The sequence below is a fragment of the Spinacia oleracea genome, chromosome 5 (genome assembly GCF_020520425.1).
Source record: "Spinacia oleracea cultivar Varoflay chromosome 5, BTI_SOV_V1, whole genome shotgun sequence".
Lineage (NCBI taxonomy): Eukaryota > Viridiplantae > Streptophyta > Magnoliopsida > Caryophyllales > Amaranthaceae > Spinacia > Spinacia oleracea.
Window position 1 is genome coordinate 63,977,742 of NC_079491.1, and position 18,158 is coordinate 63,995,899.

At 33.7% G+C, this 18,158-nt stretch overlaps 1 protein-coding gene across 1 annotated transcript; it reads left to right on the plus strand.

Moving 5' to 3' along the window:
- The first annotated feature begins 2,362 nt into the window (after positions 1-2,362).
- On the plus strand, positions 2,363-14,665 carry LOC110791208 (GDSL esterase/lipase At5g45670-like). The gene is made up of 5 exons (XM_021995958.2): positions 2,363-2,650; positions 5,030-5,154; positions 8,768-9,007; positions 12,699-12,936; positions 13,546-14,665. The coding sequence occupies exons 1-5, from the start codon at positions 2,416-2,418 to the stop codon at positions 13,761-13,763; spliced, it is 1,056 nt and encodes a 351-aa protein (XP_021851650.2). The 5' UTR covers positions 2,363-2,415; the 3' UTR covers positions 13,764-14,665.
- The last annotated feature ends 3,493 nt before the right edge of the window (positions 14,666-18,158 follow it).

Consider the following 18,158-nt stretch of genomic DNA (forward strand, 5'->3'; position numbering starts at 1 on the left):
TCTCCACCAGTACCTCCATTGTGTCCAAGATCACCTCCTCCATCAATCTGGCTCACACTCTCCAGTATCTGAAAAGCATTAACAGTTTGAGTTGGAGTCACTGATGATGACCTTACCCTAATTGGTTTGAGTGCTCTTTGAAAGCCCTCTTGATCTGATGCATTCTCAACAGGTACATATGCAGTTGCAGTATTCACAATTGGTTGTTTCCTAACCCAAACTCTCTTAGTGTTTCCCAACCTACACTCAGTAGACACATGTCCAACCCCTCTGCAAGTTGTACAAACAGTTGGCCTCCATTCATAATGCACCCTTACTCCTGTCATTTCTCCTTTCTCATTTCTGAATGAGATCTCCTCTTGAAACTTCTGTGACAATGGAACATCCACCAAAACCCTTGCATATTGCAACTTATCTCTACAGGCAGTAGCAAAGTCCCTCTTGATTGGTTTTCCTATCTGGCTCACAATTTTGAACAAAGCCTTTTCACCCCAAAACTTGAAATTGAGTTGCAGTTGTACCCATATAGGCACTGACTTCACATCATCTTTGTCCATGTCCATGTCAACAGTCCAGGGTTTAAGAATTAAAGGCTTGCTATCAAAGAAATAATGTCCAGTGAGAACCTTATCTCTGGAATCCATAGTCTTAAAACGCACCAAGTATATGCCCTTTTTCACCAATACAACCTTATCAACATTTAAATGAAACCTTCCATGACATTAATAGGGGGATTAGCACCTACAACATAGCACACAACAGCAGAATTCCAGAAATCCACCTCTTCTTGAATGTCATCAAAATCAATTTCAATCGTAAAAACAGAGCTATCTCCATTAGATTCCATTATCGGATCAACTTCATGATCAAGTAAATCAGGTGCAATCACAGTATGATTAGATTCATTACCAGATTCAATAGAATCATTATCAGTCATATTATCATCATTTTCATCCAACTGGTGCAAAATAGGAATTGTACCCACTTCTACTTTGTTTCGGGTTTGAGTTCTACCTGCAATTCCAGACGCGCTATGGATATGCTGCATAAATTCATTGAAAGAGTGTCGCACTTCCGATCGTACTTGAAGATGTTTCAGTCCCGATGTCGGAGTGAGAATCTCATTTTCCATACCAAAATCAATTGCTTCCACACCAAGAACTTCATCAATCGATCGAGTTTTGAGTGCTTGTGAATCCGATGAAGGTCCCCTGGGTTTCGTCGCTCCATTTCCATGGTTACTCCCCTGATTTTTCGACCTAGACTTCCTTGCCATGGCGAAGGTGCACAGTATGGTACCATACACCCGAGAGAAAACGTAGAGAGAAAGTCAGGAGGAGTTTAGATACTTGTTTAGCATGTTGTAAGCCACAAAAACACAATGAAATTAAGTTGAGACCCTCCCCCCCTCCCCAAGATGGAAATTTCCTAGATTATTCAAAATTTGTGAATGGTCATAGTTGAGAGTGGGTTTCAATATATTCTTAAAAAAAAAAAGTCAAAGTTAACATAGATAACACCAAAATCCAAGGTTCCACTTAAAACTGAGAATAATCACCCCCTTCGTCTCTTTGAATTTGTTTTTTACGTTTTCCTTTTTAGATATTTCAAAATGTTCTTTACATTTCCTTTTATATTATCACATAAATGAATTAGTATTCTATCAAAATTTGTGTCAATAATTATTTTAACCAATTACATTAATTAGGTCATTTAATCTTTCACACTTTTCCATTGGGACATTAAAATTTTCTCATTTCTCAATATCAGAATTTAGATAAAAGTGAAAACATTATAAATAAGCGTAATTTATCTTTTTTAAATAAAAAAATTGAGGAATCTCGATGCAAATTAATTGATCGTTAAAACGCGTGAAAAATACCAAACGTAAAGAACAAAAATAGACGGAGGAAGTATATTATAAAAACTTACAAAGTTAAGGATAAATATTTATAGCTAATGAAAAGTTATCATATAGTTGTACACAACTAATTTTTGTTAAGGGTGTGGTTCTATCTTTGACTTAATCTTATCTATAACTGAAGGATATACAACTTGTCCTTAACATGTTATTTCGTAAGGAAATAAAATTCATTTAGAAAATTATAAATTTGCCTATGCATGGCATTACCATGCACATACATTGAATATAGGGCGAGAGAGGGAGTAACAATCACTCCCCCTTTAACATTTGAAGACGCTATAACATTGCTTGTGAATATTGAACATTGAACATTGAATATTGAACAGTGGAACATCAACAATCATTCGTTCGCTGATTGCTGACGTGTTGTTATTCCCCCTTTAACATTTGAAGACGCTATACCATTGCTTGTGAAGTTGTGATACTATCAAACCATTTTCTGTTATAAATATCGCAACTTCTCGAATTAAGAAGTAAATCCCCTAAATAGAATGTGGAGATTTTCAGCCATAATTTTTGTTGTTGTTGTTGTTTGCATAAGTTTTGTTAACTGTGAACCGAAAGTGCCATGTTATTTCATCTTCGGAGATTCGTTGTCTGATCCAGGCAACAATAATGATCTTTTCACACTAGCTAAAGCAAATTATCCACCATACGGGGTGGACTTTCCAGGAGGAATTCCAACTGGAAGGTTTACCAATGGCCTTAATGCTGTTGATTATATTGGTAAGTAATTAAGTGTATTATGTTTCCTTTGATAACTGATGTACAATGTACGAAGTATATGTTATCCACAAAAGGGGACTAAAGATTTTATTATATTTAGAAACTAAGATAAATTTAACCTCGTTAGACTTACGATTTACGAAGTACTTAATTCGTATATGTTTGTCATCCTAGCTCCTTATCCTCATCAACCTAACATAAATTGTTGGGATCTATGTACAACAATCTTATTGTATCACGAGGGATTATTATTCTTGAGTGGATCTGATCCACAATAATATTTGTGTGGACTCAAAATTAATTACGGAGTAATAATTTTCTCTAGCATCTATTTTATCTACATAGTGACCTTTATTGTTCATATAGTTACTTTAATTAATTAAACACCAAATTTCTTAGATATAGTAGTAACTATATTTTGTATCATAGTAACCTATATTTTTAAAAGTTAATTGTGATTTAAAATCATATTATTCAAGCACAACATGTTAGAAATAATTTATGGGATGAAAAATTAGGGCCGTGATAATCACTGTCCTTAAAGTAATATTAGCCCCCACTATTTCTTGCTATGGGTTACCGGCTAAGATACTTCCAAGATTTCCCTAAACTGAGATTATTTGTAGCAAATCAATAATATCCATATGAACGTAAAAGCAATTTTTGAGATAGAGAGAAAGAGAAGAAAATAAAAATTAATGAGAACATTTAGTAATATAAATAGCCACAGAAACTGACTTGAAACAACGTAATTGTTCAAAATAAAGAGATAAGATTAAGAGGAAGTTAATTAACCGCTAATTACGTGATTAACCAAAAAACGTAATTAAATATTAACTAATACTCCTAATTAAATCTCACGCTCGCGCGTGCAAAGTGCTAAGTGATAATCTTGACTATTACTCCCTCCGTCTCTTTTTGTTTTTTACGTTTTCCTTTTTTGGTGTTTCAAAATGTTCTTTACATTTCCTTTTATATTATCACATAAATGATTTAATATTCTATCAAAATTTGTACCCAATTATTATATTAACCAATTAAATCAATTGAGTCATTTAATCCCTCACACTTTTCCATAAAGACATTAACTTTTTCTCATTTTCCCCATATCATAATTTTGATAAGAGTGAAAACATTATAAATAAACGTAATGTTCTTTGTTTACACGAAAAACTTAGAAGAATCTCAATGCACATTAATTAGTTGTTAAAACGCGTGCAAAAAATCAAACGTAAAAAACAAAAAGAGACAGAGGGAGTAATATATAGTAATATTAATAGCCTACCACAAGCACTCCCAAGCCCAAAGTACACACTAACCCAACTAGTAGGCCCACTTCTATTCAAACATAAGAGGTGGTCTATTAATACAAACAACTCTTTACATCTCAATTCTATCAATGTGGGACAATTCCCAACAACAAAAACTCACAATTCTTAAAGACTACTCTAATACAATATGTATCAACGACACCAGTTTGATAATTTTTCATAATAATCATAATAAACATGCCAAAATAAATTAGGAACAATGTATTAACCTTCTTTTAGGCATGGTCTACAATAATTTTAGTGGGGACCAAGTCCATTTAAGAAATGGTATATTAGAAGATACAAAGTGAAGTATAAGGTAAACTAGGTTCGGTCCCGTGCACGCACGGATATTAAAAAATTATTATTTGTCCATCTTCTTTGTACTATGTAAAATATTTAACTGCAATATGTATCCATTAAATCTACTGCGTACTTAATTAATAAATTTCAAACAATATCATTTGATCATATAATATACAATTTCCGCCATCCTGCGTATTATATATTTGATATGTTTAATATGGTGATTTGACCATAATATTTGATATGCTTAATATTTAAATTTGACCAAAATATTGAGTAAGAATATTTTCTGTTGTTGATATGACGATTTGAGTAAACTATTACCAAAATTGTCTAATAATGTCATATTCCACAATCCTATAATTTTTTCCTTATATAAACATCTATACAAAAGGAGAGAAAATAATAAAAAAAAGGAATGAAATAAGTATGCTTTTTTGGGAAAGATTTTTTGGCGGGCAAATTTACACCATGAATTAAAATGTGTCAATCCTGATGTCTGTTTTACTATAATATACTTCCTCCATTCTTATTTATATGACACAATAGGGTTTTGTACACTATTCACATAGTCGTGTGAAATATTATTAGATTCGTCTCAATAAATATTTTTTAAATATCAACTTTTTATAATTTTTTCTTATACAAAAGTGAGATATTAATATTTGAAATCGTAAATTGGCAAACATGACTAAATAATTGTGTCATTTAAATAAGAACAGAGGAACTGATAACGCGAATATTTATGTTGTTGATTCTACAGCTCAATTCTTGGGATTTGAACAATTCATACCTCCATTTAAAATTAACATGGATCAAGACATATTGAAAGGCATCAATTTTGCATCAGGTTCAGCTGGAATTCTTGCTGAAACTTCATATCATGTGGTAATGATTCATAACAACTCGTGACACTATTATTATATTTTTCTTTTCTTAATTTGGGTGCATTGTCTCAAATTAAATTTCACTTCTCTAAATAGTTTAAAATTGTTTGGAGAAAATTATTTTTAGCCTTAAACATAACGCAAATATAAATTATTAATAGATTTGGGGGGTTAAAAATTTTGCATAGAGATTTATGTATATTACTAGTCATGAGGTACATGCATTCCACGTGTCTTATATAACTACTACTCCCTCCGTCTCTTTTTGTTTTTTACGTTTGGTGTTTTGCACGCGTTTTAACGACTAATTAATGTAAATTGAGATTATTCTAAGTTTTTTAAGTAAACGAGGAAAATTACGGTTATTTATAATATTTTCACTCTTATCAAAATTCTGATATTGGAAAAATGAGAAAAAGTTAATGTCCTAAAGAAAAAGTGTGAGAGATTAAATGACCAAATGGATTTAATTGATAAATAATAATTGGACACAATTTTTGATAGAATATTAAATCATTTATGCATGTGATAATATAAAGGAAACTTAAAAAACATTTTGGGACATCCAAAAAGGAAACGTAAAGAACAAAAAGAGACGGAGGGAGTAATTTTATATGCACGCAATGCGTGCGAAAATAAATAATAAAGCAAAATTATGAAGTATGTTATTATATTTAACAAACTCAATAAAGATGCAAGAAAATTGTTCACAGAGTAATTCTTAAGAAAAAATTGACATCATCTCAATTTAACAAACATCTAAATAGTGCAACAACAATGAAATATGTAAGAAAATAAACATATAATTTGAAGTTGTGTGTATATCACTTGTTTATTTTGCTCGCAATATGTTTATCTAACACATGGATGCCTATGCCCAATATTGATTTGCTACATGTAACAAACATTATAATAATGTCCTGGATTAAAGTCTACAATCGGTAGAGGTAAGTAGATAACATCACCACCGAGAGTATACAAATTATATCATATTTGATTTTGCCATATGTGTACAGTATTAGATGGGGATCAGCTGAACTGTAAATGTGTGGAGATTTTATCAAATGAAATGTTGACATTTTAATTTTTTTTTTGGTAAAGGTAAAGTATATTATAAACACAACCCGAACCAAAACATACACCCCATAGGGTGATCTTCTTGATTTTGCATAATTATTTATTTCTTGATTTAGGATTTTAGGGTGATCTTCTTTATTATGGTTTTGCATTTTTTTTTAATTAATGTATTACACCTTCCTTATTTGTCGTTTTCACCTTTCTTAAGTAATTTATTTTTTGGCGTGTTTTTCAATTAAACATTAATTATATTTTACAATGAATAGGGGCAATATAAGACTATTTATAAAGGGGACATCAAAAAGTCATTTTACCATAATAACATCAAGAGTTGCCTTATATAATTTTTTTTTCGGATTTTTCATGAAATACCCCCGAATTTTGGCGTAATTCACCAAATGCCCCTCGACTTTCAGAAATTCATAAAATACCCCTATTTCAATACTTAATACACGAAGTACCCTTATGACATCATCAACCCTGATTAACCCAATTAACGCACCCATTAACCCATTTTTTCCCAATTAATCCACTAAACTCCTAACTACCCCATTTTTTTTCTTTTTTCTTTTCTTTCTCCCCTATTTCTTCTTCCAGTTTCTTCCATAGATGTCAATTTCTTAGCTCCACCAGGACCGCCTCTTCACCATCGTGTGTCGTCAGCTCCGTCGACTTGCCATCCACCACCAAGAAACAATAACAACATCAGCCACAAGTAAAAACAACCTCTCTCCTCCTTCTAATTAATTAACCTCTTCACTTGAATTCAATTGAATTCAACAGGAATTTTTCGATCAATTGAATTCACCAGAAAACGTTGTTGGTCAACCTTGCAATTCCCTCCTCTCTCATGTCCGTCTTCTTGTGCCTCCTCGTTGCACCACCACCAGCCAGCACCACTTCCTCCACCTTGTTGAACCGAATCCTTCCATTAGAGAAATGATTCGATTTCTCTCTCCTCAAATCACCATCACCTTCTTCCCCACCTCTCATGCCTCCGCCTATGCATAGGGTTACGACTTCTTCGGCTCCTTCTTCTTCTGTCGGGGGAATCAGCGCAGCGACGGTGGTGAAGCTTCGAAGAATACTGACCATAAGATGGACGCTAGGGAATTTCCCCCAAAAAATTGATTGATTGATTTTGCTTATATGCGATTTTAGTATTTGATTTGATTTTTTGCGATTTTCGGATCTTAATTTACATTCCTGGAGAGCTGGTAAACAAGATGATGATACTAGCTCGAAAGCCAATGGATTGATTGCAGTGTTGACCAGGGGAGAGAGGAAGCAGAGGGAGGGAAGGCGTTGGTGGGCGTTGGCAAGGGTGGATGTGTGTTGTTTTGGTAGGCGTGGACAAGGGTGGAGGCGGAGGTGGAGGTGGAGGTGGAGATGAAGGAGGGGGATGTCAGAAACATGGCTGCCATGATAGTTGAGGTGGATGATGAGTTAATGGAAGAAGGGGGAAGAGAGAAAAAAGAAAGAAATGGGTGGGTCGTGGTTTAATGGGTGGGCTAATTAGGTTGATTATGGGTGTTAATTAGGGATTAACTGAGTTAATTAGACGTTAGTTGGTTGATTATAGGTTTGATGACGTCATTAAATATATTTGGCGTATTAAGTTTTGAAATAGGGGTATTTCGTACATTAAGTTTTGAAATAGGGTTATTTTATGAATTTCTGAAAGTCGAGGGGCATTTGGTGAATTACGCCAAAATTCGGGGGTATTTCATGAAAAATCCGTTTTTTTTTTATTCCAATGAGCCAAAAGGGCAATATAAATTACAAATGGGGGTGGGGGGTTTGAACTTGAGACCTATTGTACACAGGCCCTCAATTTTAACCACTAGGCCAAGACATCATTAGTCGAGTTCCCTTATATAATAGACATATTTAAAAATTAATGAGAATATCACGTAACAAAACTATTACCGGTCTACAGTCTTATGTAGTCGTATGTCCGTATGTCACATAAGCTGCTATACTTCTTTCGATTAAGTGTTCTTCATTTCCGTCAATATCTTCGACGCTGTAGCAGTCGATTGGCCACCGTAAACTCCTCGTCATCTTCACCTTCAATGTATTCAAGCGAAACGCCGCCGTCGGAGGTCATATACATGTAAATGGTGATCACCATACCCAACAAAAATAGCTTTCTACAGTGCCACCTCAACCATCTATCTTTACAATAATGATTCTATGAATTTGAAGATCTTAATTAATTAGAATAAAAAGATTTTGTGGGTAATTATTTTGATATTAGCAATTTTGGTAAGTGTTAGGACAAGCGTAAAATTGAAATAAAAAAATTACGCAGAACTTATATAGTGTTTGGACTTTTTTATATAGGTAAGGATTTTCCTTTGTCTCATAGTTCTCATACAAAGGCCAAAATTTTCCATTTGGGTGTAAAGATATCCAACGGTGTAGACATAATTTGGTATCATATAACATAAACCCAAATGTACCCACATAAAGGATAATATTTAAACATGAGAAAATAACTCGTTCCTTTACCATATGTTTATTCATAATTTCAGGGTGATCGAGTGTGGATGAGTCGACAACTACAAAATTACGAAATCACAATCTCAAAGCTTGGATCGATGGTTAATGGAACAGTTGCTAACTACTTAAACAAATGTTTATACAGTGTTAATATTGGTACAAATGACTACATTAATAATTATTTCTTGCCACTACTCTATCCTGGAACGCAACTCTTCACTACTCATCAATATGCTGCGCTGCTCATTGCTCGATATAGAACACTATTACAGGTTTTACTTTTTAACCTTTTTTATATCCTAACACTTATAAAGCTTCATACTTTGATTATTATTCACCCAATAGTGCATTTACGTGCATGCCCCTCATTTCCTTCTTTGTTTTACTTTGTCTTATTCTTAACAATAGAGCATTTACGGTTTCACCTTTCCATTGTGATACAAAATGTATTGTTTTATTTGGGTATAATTTCCTATATATTGTACATTCGAACTATCAATTAAAACGCATATGGTTTCTATTTCCTGTTACATGTAAATCCAACATCTAACTTTTTTTTTGAGGGGAATCCAACATCTAACTTTAACATACCATTTCTAGCATTTACCCATAAATTGTAAGTTCCTATCTTTTAAGTAACATTTTTACAAAAATAATTTTGTATATCTTGATAGCGCGCACGATCCAACAACTAGTTTAATCAAGGAACAAAGTCTATAACAAAATACTCCTTTCTTTCTTAACACTATTGATAAGTTTAATCGTATTAGGAATCTTAACATTATGTACAGTTTGAAAGGGTCTTCTAAATGATAGGCACCCTACTAGTATAACAACTACCCACAAGGATCACCTCCAAGACAATCAACCAAACAATACAACTCCAATTCACCACAAATAATCCATCAAACAAATAACCTAACAATCAACCAATAATGGACAACAACAATAATCAAATGCGGAAGAACAAAATGCAATCAACAACACACGGATTATACGTGGAAAACCCCTTCAATGTGAAGAGTAAAAACCATGGGACTTGTGAGGAGTCCACCCTTGTCACCTTCTCTTATTATGATAAAATTGAGGGAAAAAGAACCCAAATCAGACATACAAAGGTTCACAACCCACCAACACTTCCATACATAAGAGATCAACAATTAAGAGACAAGAGATGAAGAATATTACCCAAAAACGTAGGTTCTGTCCAGCAGCGACCACGGACAAACCAGAGCTCAAAACGACGATCCAATCGTTCAAAATGAGGCCCTATGTATCCTCCACAAGCTGACCAAAAATCAGCACGATCCGACCGTTCAATCTCCGGCAAACGGCAGTTTTCTGATGGCTGCCCTGAAAACTACGAACACTCACCTCTCCTTTTTTTTTTTGTGTGTTTTCTGACTTCTCACTCAGCTAACCTAACTCCCTTTAGGTCATAACTAAACATCAAAAAACACTCCAAGGCTTCTAACATAAGCCAACCCATTTAGCCCCAAGTGGACTAAAAACATAACCCAACATTTTGGGCTCACAAACACAAGATAAATTACTTACTTGTGCAACAAGTGGGCTGGACCCACAGCACTAAATTCTTTCTAATATATATTTCAAAAAATATTAATGTAATATCTTGCTCATTTGTCTTGTTATATAATTTGGCAGTATCAACTTTTTATAATTTTACGCAAGTTTGTCAAAACTACCTTTAAAAATCAGGGTTTTTTCGAGAAACTATCATTCATTATCAATCATTATCATTACCCCATTGCCTCAAAGAGGCTCCCACAAGAAGCGGGGTAAGGGGGTCGGACGTACGCAACCTTACCCAGTTACCCCTGCAATTGCAATTGCAATTGCAGAGAGGTTGTTTTCAATTGATCCAGAAGCAATAACGGGACGACCATTTTCTACTTCATGAAAAGGAAGCGAATAGGTTTTAAGAGTCATTTTGATTTAGTCTAATACATCCCACAACGAATAGGTTTTTCGAGAAACTATCTTATAAGAAAAAAAATTGTAACATACCTTACCTTTGGTAAAATTATGAACATTAAACCAAAAGTTATGGCGTTGAATTTACCATATATGTGCATCTTACCTGACATCTCATGGTAGAGGAATAACAAAAGGGGACGTGTGATGCGCATGGTAAATTTAACCATAAAAGTTTGAGGTAAGGTTCATACTTCATAATACGGTGAAAGATGGTACTACCTTAATTTGTTTCAAAATAATATTTATATTTTTTATTTTAGTCCGTTTCATAATGTTTTTTTACACTTTGTTTTATCCTATTTTTGTGCATGAAAATTTACTATCTTACCCTTCTTACCCCACAATATTTACAAAATTTCACTCATTTTTTCTTACATTATTCATACTTTTCTTACATACACCCACTTTTTCCCACATTTTTTTACTTTATCCATATTTTATTCAACCAATTTTTTTCGACTTGCGCTCGAAACCTGCCGGTTTTCCAAAACCTGACAGGCAGGTTTTGAGCGCACTTTTCCATCTTCAAATTCCAACAGTGCAGTTTTACCTGCACAGAGTTTATGGAGTGTGGTTTGATTTTATTAAAATAAGATATTAATAGGATAAGTGGGGAATAAACAATTGTAACCAAATATAATAAAAGGTTTTACTTACTTACTTCCTCCGTTATTTTTACTCACGATGTTAGTAACTTTCACGCATGCCAATGCAAAACTTTGATCATTATTTCTTTATTTCCCTTTAACAAAAATTATAAAAGGTTGTTATTTTGAAAACACACATTAAGATGAATTTAATAAGATAATACATGACTATGCTTTGTCTTATATTTAAATCACCAACAATTTTCAAAGTAGAATATGTGAATAGTGTAAAAATTCCAAACGTTGCGACTACTAAAAAACGATGGAAGTATTATTCAAATAATGTAAAAGGTAAGGAAAAAAATAATAAATTAGGTGAGAGTGGAGATCATAAGAGGAGCGAAATATAATATTAAATTGTAAAAATATATCAGAAATAGAAAATGCACAGCTTAATAAAATATTGTCGTTTTAGAAAAGTGCACCATTAATAAATCACGAAGAAAGTATATACTCCCTCCGTCTCTTTTTGTTTTTTACGTTTGCTATTTTTCACGCGTTTTAACGATTAATTAATATGCATTGAGATTCTTCAAAGTTTTTTATGTAAACGAGAAAAATTACGTTTATTTATAATGTTTTCACTCTTATCAAAATTCTGATATTGAGAAAATGAGAAAATTTTAATGTTCTAATGGAAAAGTGTGAGATATTAATGACCAAATGGATTTAATTGGTTAAAATAATAATTGGACACAAATTTTGTTAGAATATTAAATCATGTATGTGATAATATAAAAGGAAATGTAAAGAACATTTTGGAACACCCAAAAAGGAAAACGTAAAGAACAAAAAGAGATGGAGGGAGTATTATTAATAGCATAAAGAGCAAAAATTAACCTTTGCTTCAATGGTCATATGATTGTTAGATATTACTCCCTTCATATTTTAAAAAGAGATACAATTTTCTTAAACGATTGTATTTTAAAAAGAGATATACTTTCCTTTTTTGACATGTTTTGGTCCCCACTTCCCACTATATTAATATTTCTCTTTTTCTCGTGTTCTCCATACTTACTCACATGATCTTTTAACTATAATAAATAATTTACCCATTACCCACTTTTATCTTATTTTAATAAATTCAATTCACTCACCTAAAACTATGTGCCGATCAAAATGTATGTTTTTTTTAAATACGGAGGGAATAAGTGTTTGTTTGCATTAATCATTTAATCCCCCGGAGCAAGTCTTTTCATCCTACGTTAGAAATAATATATTCATTTTCCCTGCTTGAATGCATTCTAGTAATTTATATTGCCAGAAAATATTTGATTTTGGATATAGCAAGTATTTTATTTTTTGTGTCGTTTGATAGGCACTCTATGATTCTGGTGCAAGGAAGATGGCAATATATGGACTAGGTCCATTGGGTTGCATGCCAAATGAAATTTCTAAAAGTGGTGCGACTCAATGTGTAGAAAAAAAGAATGAAGCGGTGGAACTTTTCAATACAAAGCTTGTGTCATTAGTCGATGATTTCAATACAAGGCTTCCCAAAGCAAAATTTACGTTCGTTAATGTCTATGCCATCCAAAATTTAACTCTTTACCCAGGTAGGTCAATAATTAGCTATTATGTTGAATCTAGTTCCTACTTTCTTTGTTTTCTTCAACTTGCAACATCACATTACAAATTGAATCCAACTGCTTAAATATCGTGGGGGCTATAAATGAAATATATATATATTTTTTTATGGATGGGTAGTTAAATTGATACCCCTTCGTCCCTAATTATTTACCCCAAGCTTTTTTTTCAAAACATTATTAAGTATTGGTTTTGTGGAATTTAGAAGAGACAAAAGCGTTGAGGCCAAATGTATTTTTTGTGAGAATAAAGTTGTGGTCTACGTGATCATTTTTAGGAATGGAACGTTCGTTTATGGACAAACCAAAATGATAAATTAGGCAAATTAAGAGAGAACGAGGGAGTAATAGAAAAAGAGTGAAGTACGTGAGGGCATATACATCATTGCATATAAAAAGAATTAATTTACTTCGGAACTTTGTATAACATGAATTAACATCACCTTATTAATAATGCATTATAATTGATCACCTGATTTTCATTTATTTTTTATGAACTTATTAAACCTTATTTTAGTTACAATTATACTTGGATAGAATTTATAGTTAGATAATATTTTCCCTTATTTTCAACTGCAGGCTTGATTATGAATACAACGTGTTGCAAAATAGTAAGCCTTTCAAACCTCTGTCAGGAGTCCGTTCCACCATGCGCCAATAGGAACTTATATGCATTCATGGACGGAATTCATTCAACTGATGTTGTCTATAAACAAGTTGCAACAATTTCGTACAACACCACTCAAATTCCCTTATTTGTTAATCCTATGAATCTCAGTCAATTGATTAGCCATTAGCATTAGGATAAATATATAACTTCACTCTAGTTATCTATGTATAATACACCACTTAGATGTGGAATATAAGTTTTTTGTTTGTTTGATGTAAGCCAAAAACATTTGATATACATGGTTTTATGTATTCAGGAATGGGGTTTCCCTGCCTTAAACCCATTTTAGGTTAAAAAGATTATTGATATATGCATTTTTTGTAGAGTTTTTACCTCCGTCCCGTAGTAATTTTTGTGTTACCTGATCTCTTAGGAGCCATTTTGAGTACTAATATGTGTTATTGAGTGTGCCTTGAGATTTCAGGTTGTTTAATAGGAAATTGGTCTTTTTAGGCTAGTTTCATGATATTATGGGCCACTACACGATCCCGAGGAGGTTCGGGACGGCTATTCTCGACTCTTGGGAGCCTAGGATGTCTATGTTTGAGCCCCAAGGGTTAGACTTGGTGCTATTGTTGAAGAATGAAGCGTTGAGCCGGTCTCCCTACGACGACCGGTGGGCGAAGGGAGACCAACCGGGCAAGAAAAAGGAGAAAAACAACCTTTCAGCACGGGCCCGATCGGGTGCATGTCGCCCGACGCCAATCGGGCGGCCCCAACGCAGAAAATCTGAAAAATGAAAATTCGCCAGGGCGGGTTGCGAGCTGCATGCCCGGCGGGCGGATGTGTGCCCGACCGGGCAACGACTGCCTCCGGCGCGTTTTACTTAATATTTCCGGAGTTCGGTAGTTCTTGGGCAAGACTATATAAGCCCTTAGTTTTGTATTTTGAGGAATCTTGTTTTCGAGCCTTAAGCTTTATTCTGAACTTAGTTTCTTCTCTCTAATATTGCAAACACCTAAGTTCTTCTTTTCAATTAAAGTTCCAATCTTTCAATTTTTCCTCGTTTTTCATTTATGTATTATTTCCGTTCCATAATTTTATTATTCAATTTTAATTGATTGCTTTTGATTTATTAATTGTTTCAAATCATGTTTCTATTAAATATTATTGTTTTGTTTGTTCCAATTATGTGTGAGTAATCTATATTCTAGGGTTTGGAATCCATGAAGCAATATGAAGGGATGATTGAATGTTGTTAATGGTTGATATTGTTAGTTAATTCCTATTGATTGTTTTCGTTATACTTTGCGATTAGATTTGCGCAGATTTAATTGTATTAGTCTAGCAATATCAAGTTAAGATTCGAGAGATGCAATTTGATGTTTTGGCTTTTTTCAATAGGTAGAATTGGGATTAATACATAGCGAGAGCCTGTTGATTTCAAGTCTATGATTATTATCGATTCGAGAGAGAATGCTAGTCTAATTAACTGCTTTATTGATTATTAGTATTGTTTATCATCCTGGATAGTTGTTCATTGGTGAACCTATTCCCTAGACCTTTTAATATCTGATTTATCCCTTTTCAATTATCGTTGTAGTTTTATTATTCAAACCAAACCAATCTCTTGTTTCCCGACAGTCTAGACCTTATTTTAGTAATAGGAAGAATGCCATTTCCCTGTGGATTCGATCCCGACTTTCCCTGATGCCTGCATATGCTAAGTCTATGAAAGACATTTTGATCAAGAAACGTGCTTTTGTGAGGTAGAGACTGTAGCTTTTATTGAGGAATGTAGTGATTTATTGCAAAATAAGTCTCAACCTACACTAAAAGACCCCGAGAGTTTTTCCATCCCATGTAACATTGCCACCGTTTTAATTGATAAAGCTTTATGTGATCTAGGTGCTAGTGTGTCTGTCATGCCCTTGCCTGTCTACACTAAATTGAACATGGGTGGGCTAAAGGTTACCAACATTACACTACAAATGGCCGACCGTTCTGTGAAATACCCCTAGGTGTTTTAGAGGATGTCCCTGTTAGAGTAGGTAAAATTTACATACATGTGGACTTTTGTGTGTTAGACATGCACACTAAAGGAAAAAACATCATAAGTTGCCCTTAAAATAGGCTTATAAGTTGCCGATTATAAGGGCAACATATGGGGGGGTCACTTTTGTGAAATTATCAAAAGTTGCCCTTAACAAAGGCAACTTATAATCTTATAAGTTTCCCTTGTTTGCAACAAGGGCAACTTATGTGAAACTTATAAGTTGCCCTTGTTGCATACACGGGCAACTTATAAGCTTTACATAAGTTGCTCTTGTTCGAAACAAGGGCAACTTATAAGCTTCACATAAGTTGCTCTTGTTGCAAACAAGGGCAACTTTTGAGTTTTTTTTTTTTTTTTAAAAAAAATCTGCAATATAATTCCTGATATTTTGCTATAAAAAATTCTGCATTATAATTTATAGAATACTGTTTCACCAAACATCAGCTTGACATTCCTCAAAAATGATATAAATTTCAAATTTCCAATAATATTACCGAATTAATTCAAATGTAATTAATTAAATCGATAAATAACAAAATAATGTAAGAGTCACCGATAACTACAAGCCTGCTCTATTTATTACACTGAGGGTAGTTCACAATCGTTGAAGTAAGTAGCCCACTTGTCTCGAACTTCATCCAACTCCTCTTTGGTAAAGGGCACCTCCCTTGGAGTTGTGAAAACCTTTAAAAGAACAACGTACATTCAAACCAATAAATTAAATTAAGTCTCATATGCGAAAACAGAAATTATATTGGTCGCGAAAACAACTTTCTGAGTGTACTAAGATTCATTTCAAGTTCTTTACGCACATCTAAGGCTCACTTAGCTCGATACAGATCATATTTGGCAAAAAATGACATTTTCGATCCCAAATATCAACAAATGAACCTAAATACACTTTCTAAATCTTTTTCATGATTCATATGATTAGTTATATGTTTATAAGACTCATTTCAAGTTCGTTATGCACGCTTATGGGTCATTTGGGTCGATATAGGTCATTTATGGCCAAAAATTACATTTTCGATCCCAACTACCAACAAATTTGCTTGCCCTTATTTTAGTTTATCTAGCTCTAGCCTTAGTTTCAGTATATTCTCCCATTTTATTCTATTTTTCTTCTATATAGCTCTAGGATTTGGGGCTTGCTAACTGCTAAAGCATGCAGCAACAACAACACAACAACAACTGCATGCAGCAACTATGCATCAACAGCACAAAAGCTGCAACAACATGCAACAACAACAACAACAACAACAACAACGAAAGAATGGTTTCAAGGACAATTTAAGTAGAGGACACAACACAAGTTATAAGTCATAAAATACCTAAAATGAGGGGAATATCCCCCAACATGCAGCAAATCACTAATTCTTGTTGAAGGCAATGCAAACACAAAAGAGACATCAACCAAAAAAACACAAACCGCAAAATTTTGTGTACCTTCGTTAGCCTTGATAGCAAGCTCCATGGACTTGACTACATCTTTAAGCAAAGGCAATATGCGGTAGTTCACAGAATTTCCATATCCTTTCAAAACAAAGGCCTCTAGATCATCTGTCCATTCTAGCTAGCAGAGAAAGCTACAAATAAAAAACATTGTAGAAGTTATTAAAAGAAAAAGGAGTTCCAATGAAAGCCACACATACTCCAAACATAAGGATGCAGTTTCATTTTAGAAGGAGGATAGCATACGTAAAAAAAATTTGCCTGAAAAAATCCAACACACACAAAACATACATGCAATATATTGAGAACATGGCGAGAAAAACCCAATTTTAGGGAACAAACAAACTCCGTGATATCCACACAGGAAAATTTACATAAGGCTAAATATTGTACAGATAATGAATCTGCAGTCGCTAAATTTCCAATTCAGGCCTGTAAAATTCAACTATCATGGCATTTGCACATTTATTTACAACAAAGATGCAAAGTATACCAGCAAACATTAATCAATACCGGAAAGCAGCAAAAACCACCGTCACTCAGCCCGAACTCTAATGGAACAGAATAGTTGAATGAGAAAACTATACCAGCACAAAAGTTCCTAAAAATTAAAACTTTCATACGCAAAAATTACATGGAAACCCCATCATAATAACCTTGAACTGAAACTGCACATACTCCAAATTAATTATCCAACAACACAATCATTTGTGCTCAATACCAAGCCACATAATATATCCAAGAATCCAACACTACAAGAAAGTTCGGTATATGATAAATTGATAACTACTGCATGTGAATGTCAAGTAAAATAATGGAGAGTGGTTCTAGCATAAAACTATGTCTCCAGCCATGTGAGTGACAGGAGACTCTCATTGTCTCTAACCCTTCCGTTCTTTATAAGCATGTGAGTGAGCAGTGGAGGGGACTCGGGACCCCATGACTTTGGTGGTTTTGACTAGAATTTTGGTTGATTATAACATGATTAATATTAAACACAGGTATCATTCACCACATGCACCAAAAACCAAAGCACCGTAAACAGTGGGAAAGAAAAGAACATGGATTTCAACA

Excerpts from the sequence above, each read along its gene's own strand:
- LOC110791208 (XM_021995958.2), top strand. The coding sequence starts at position 2,416 with ATGTGGAGATTTTCAGCCATAATTTTTGTTGTTGTTGTTGTTTGCATA. Across the intron at positions 2,651-5,029 it reads TAATGCTGTTGATTATATTG|CTCAATTCTTGGGATTTGAA; the intron begins GTAAGTAATTAA and ends TTGATTCTACAG. Across the intron at positions 9,008-12,698 it reads GATATAGAACACTATTACAG|GCACTCTATGATTCTGGTGC; the intron begins GTTTTACTTTTT and ends GTCGTTTGATAG.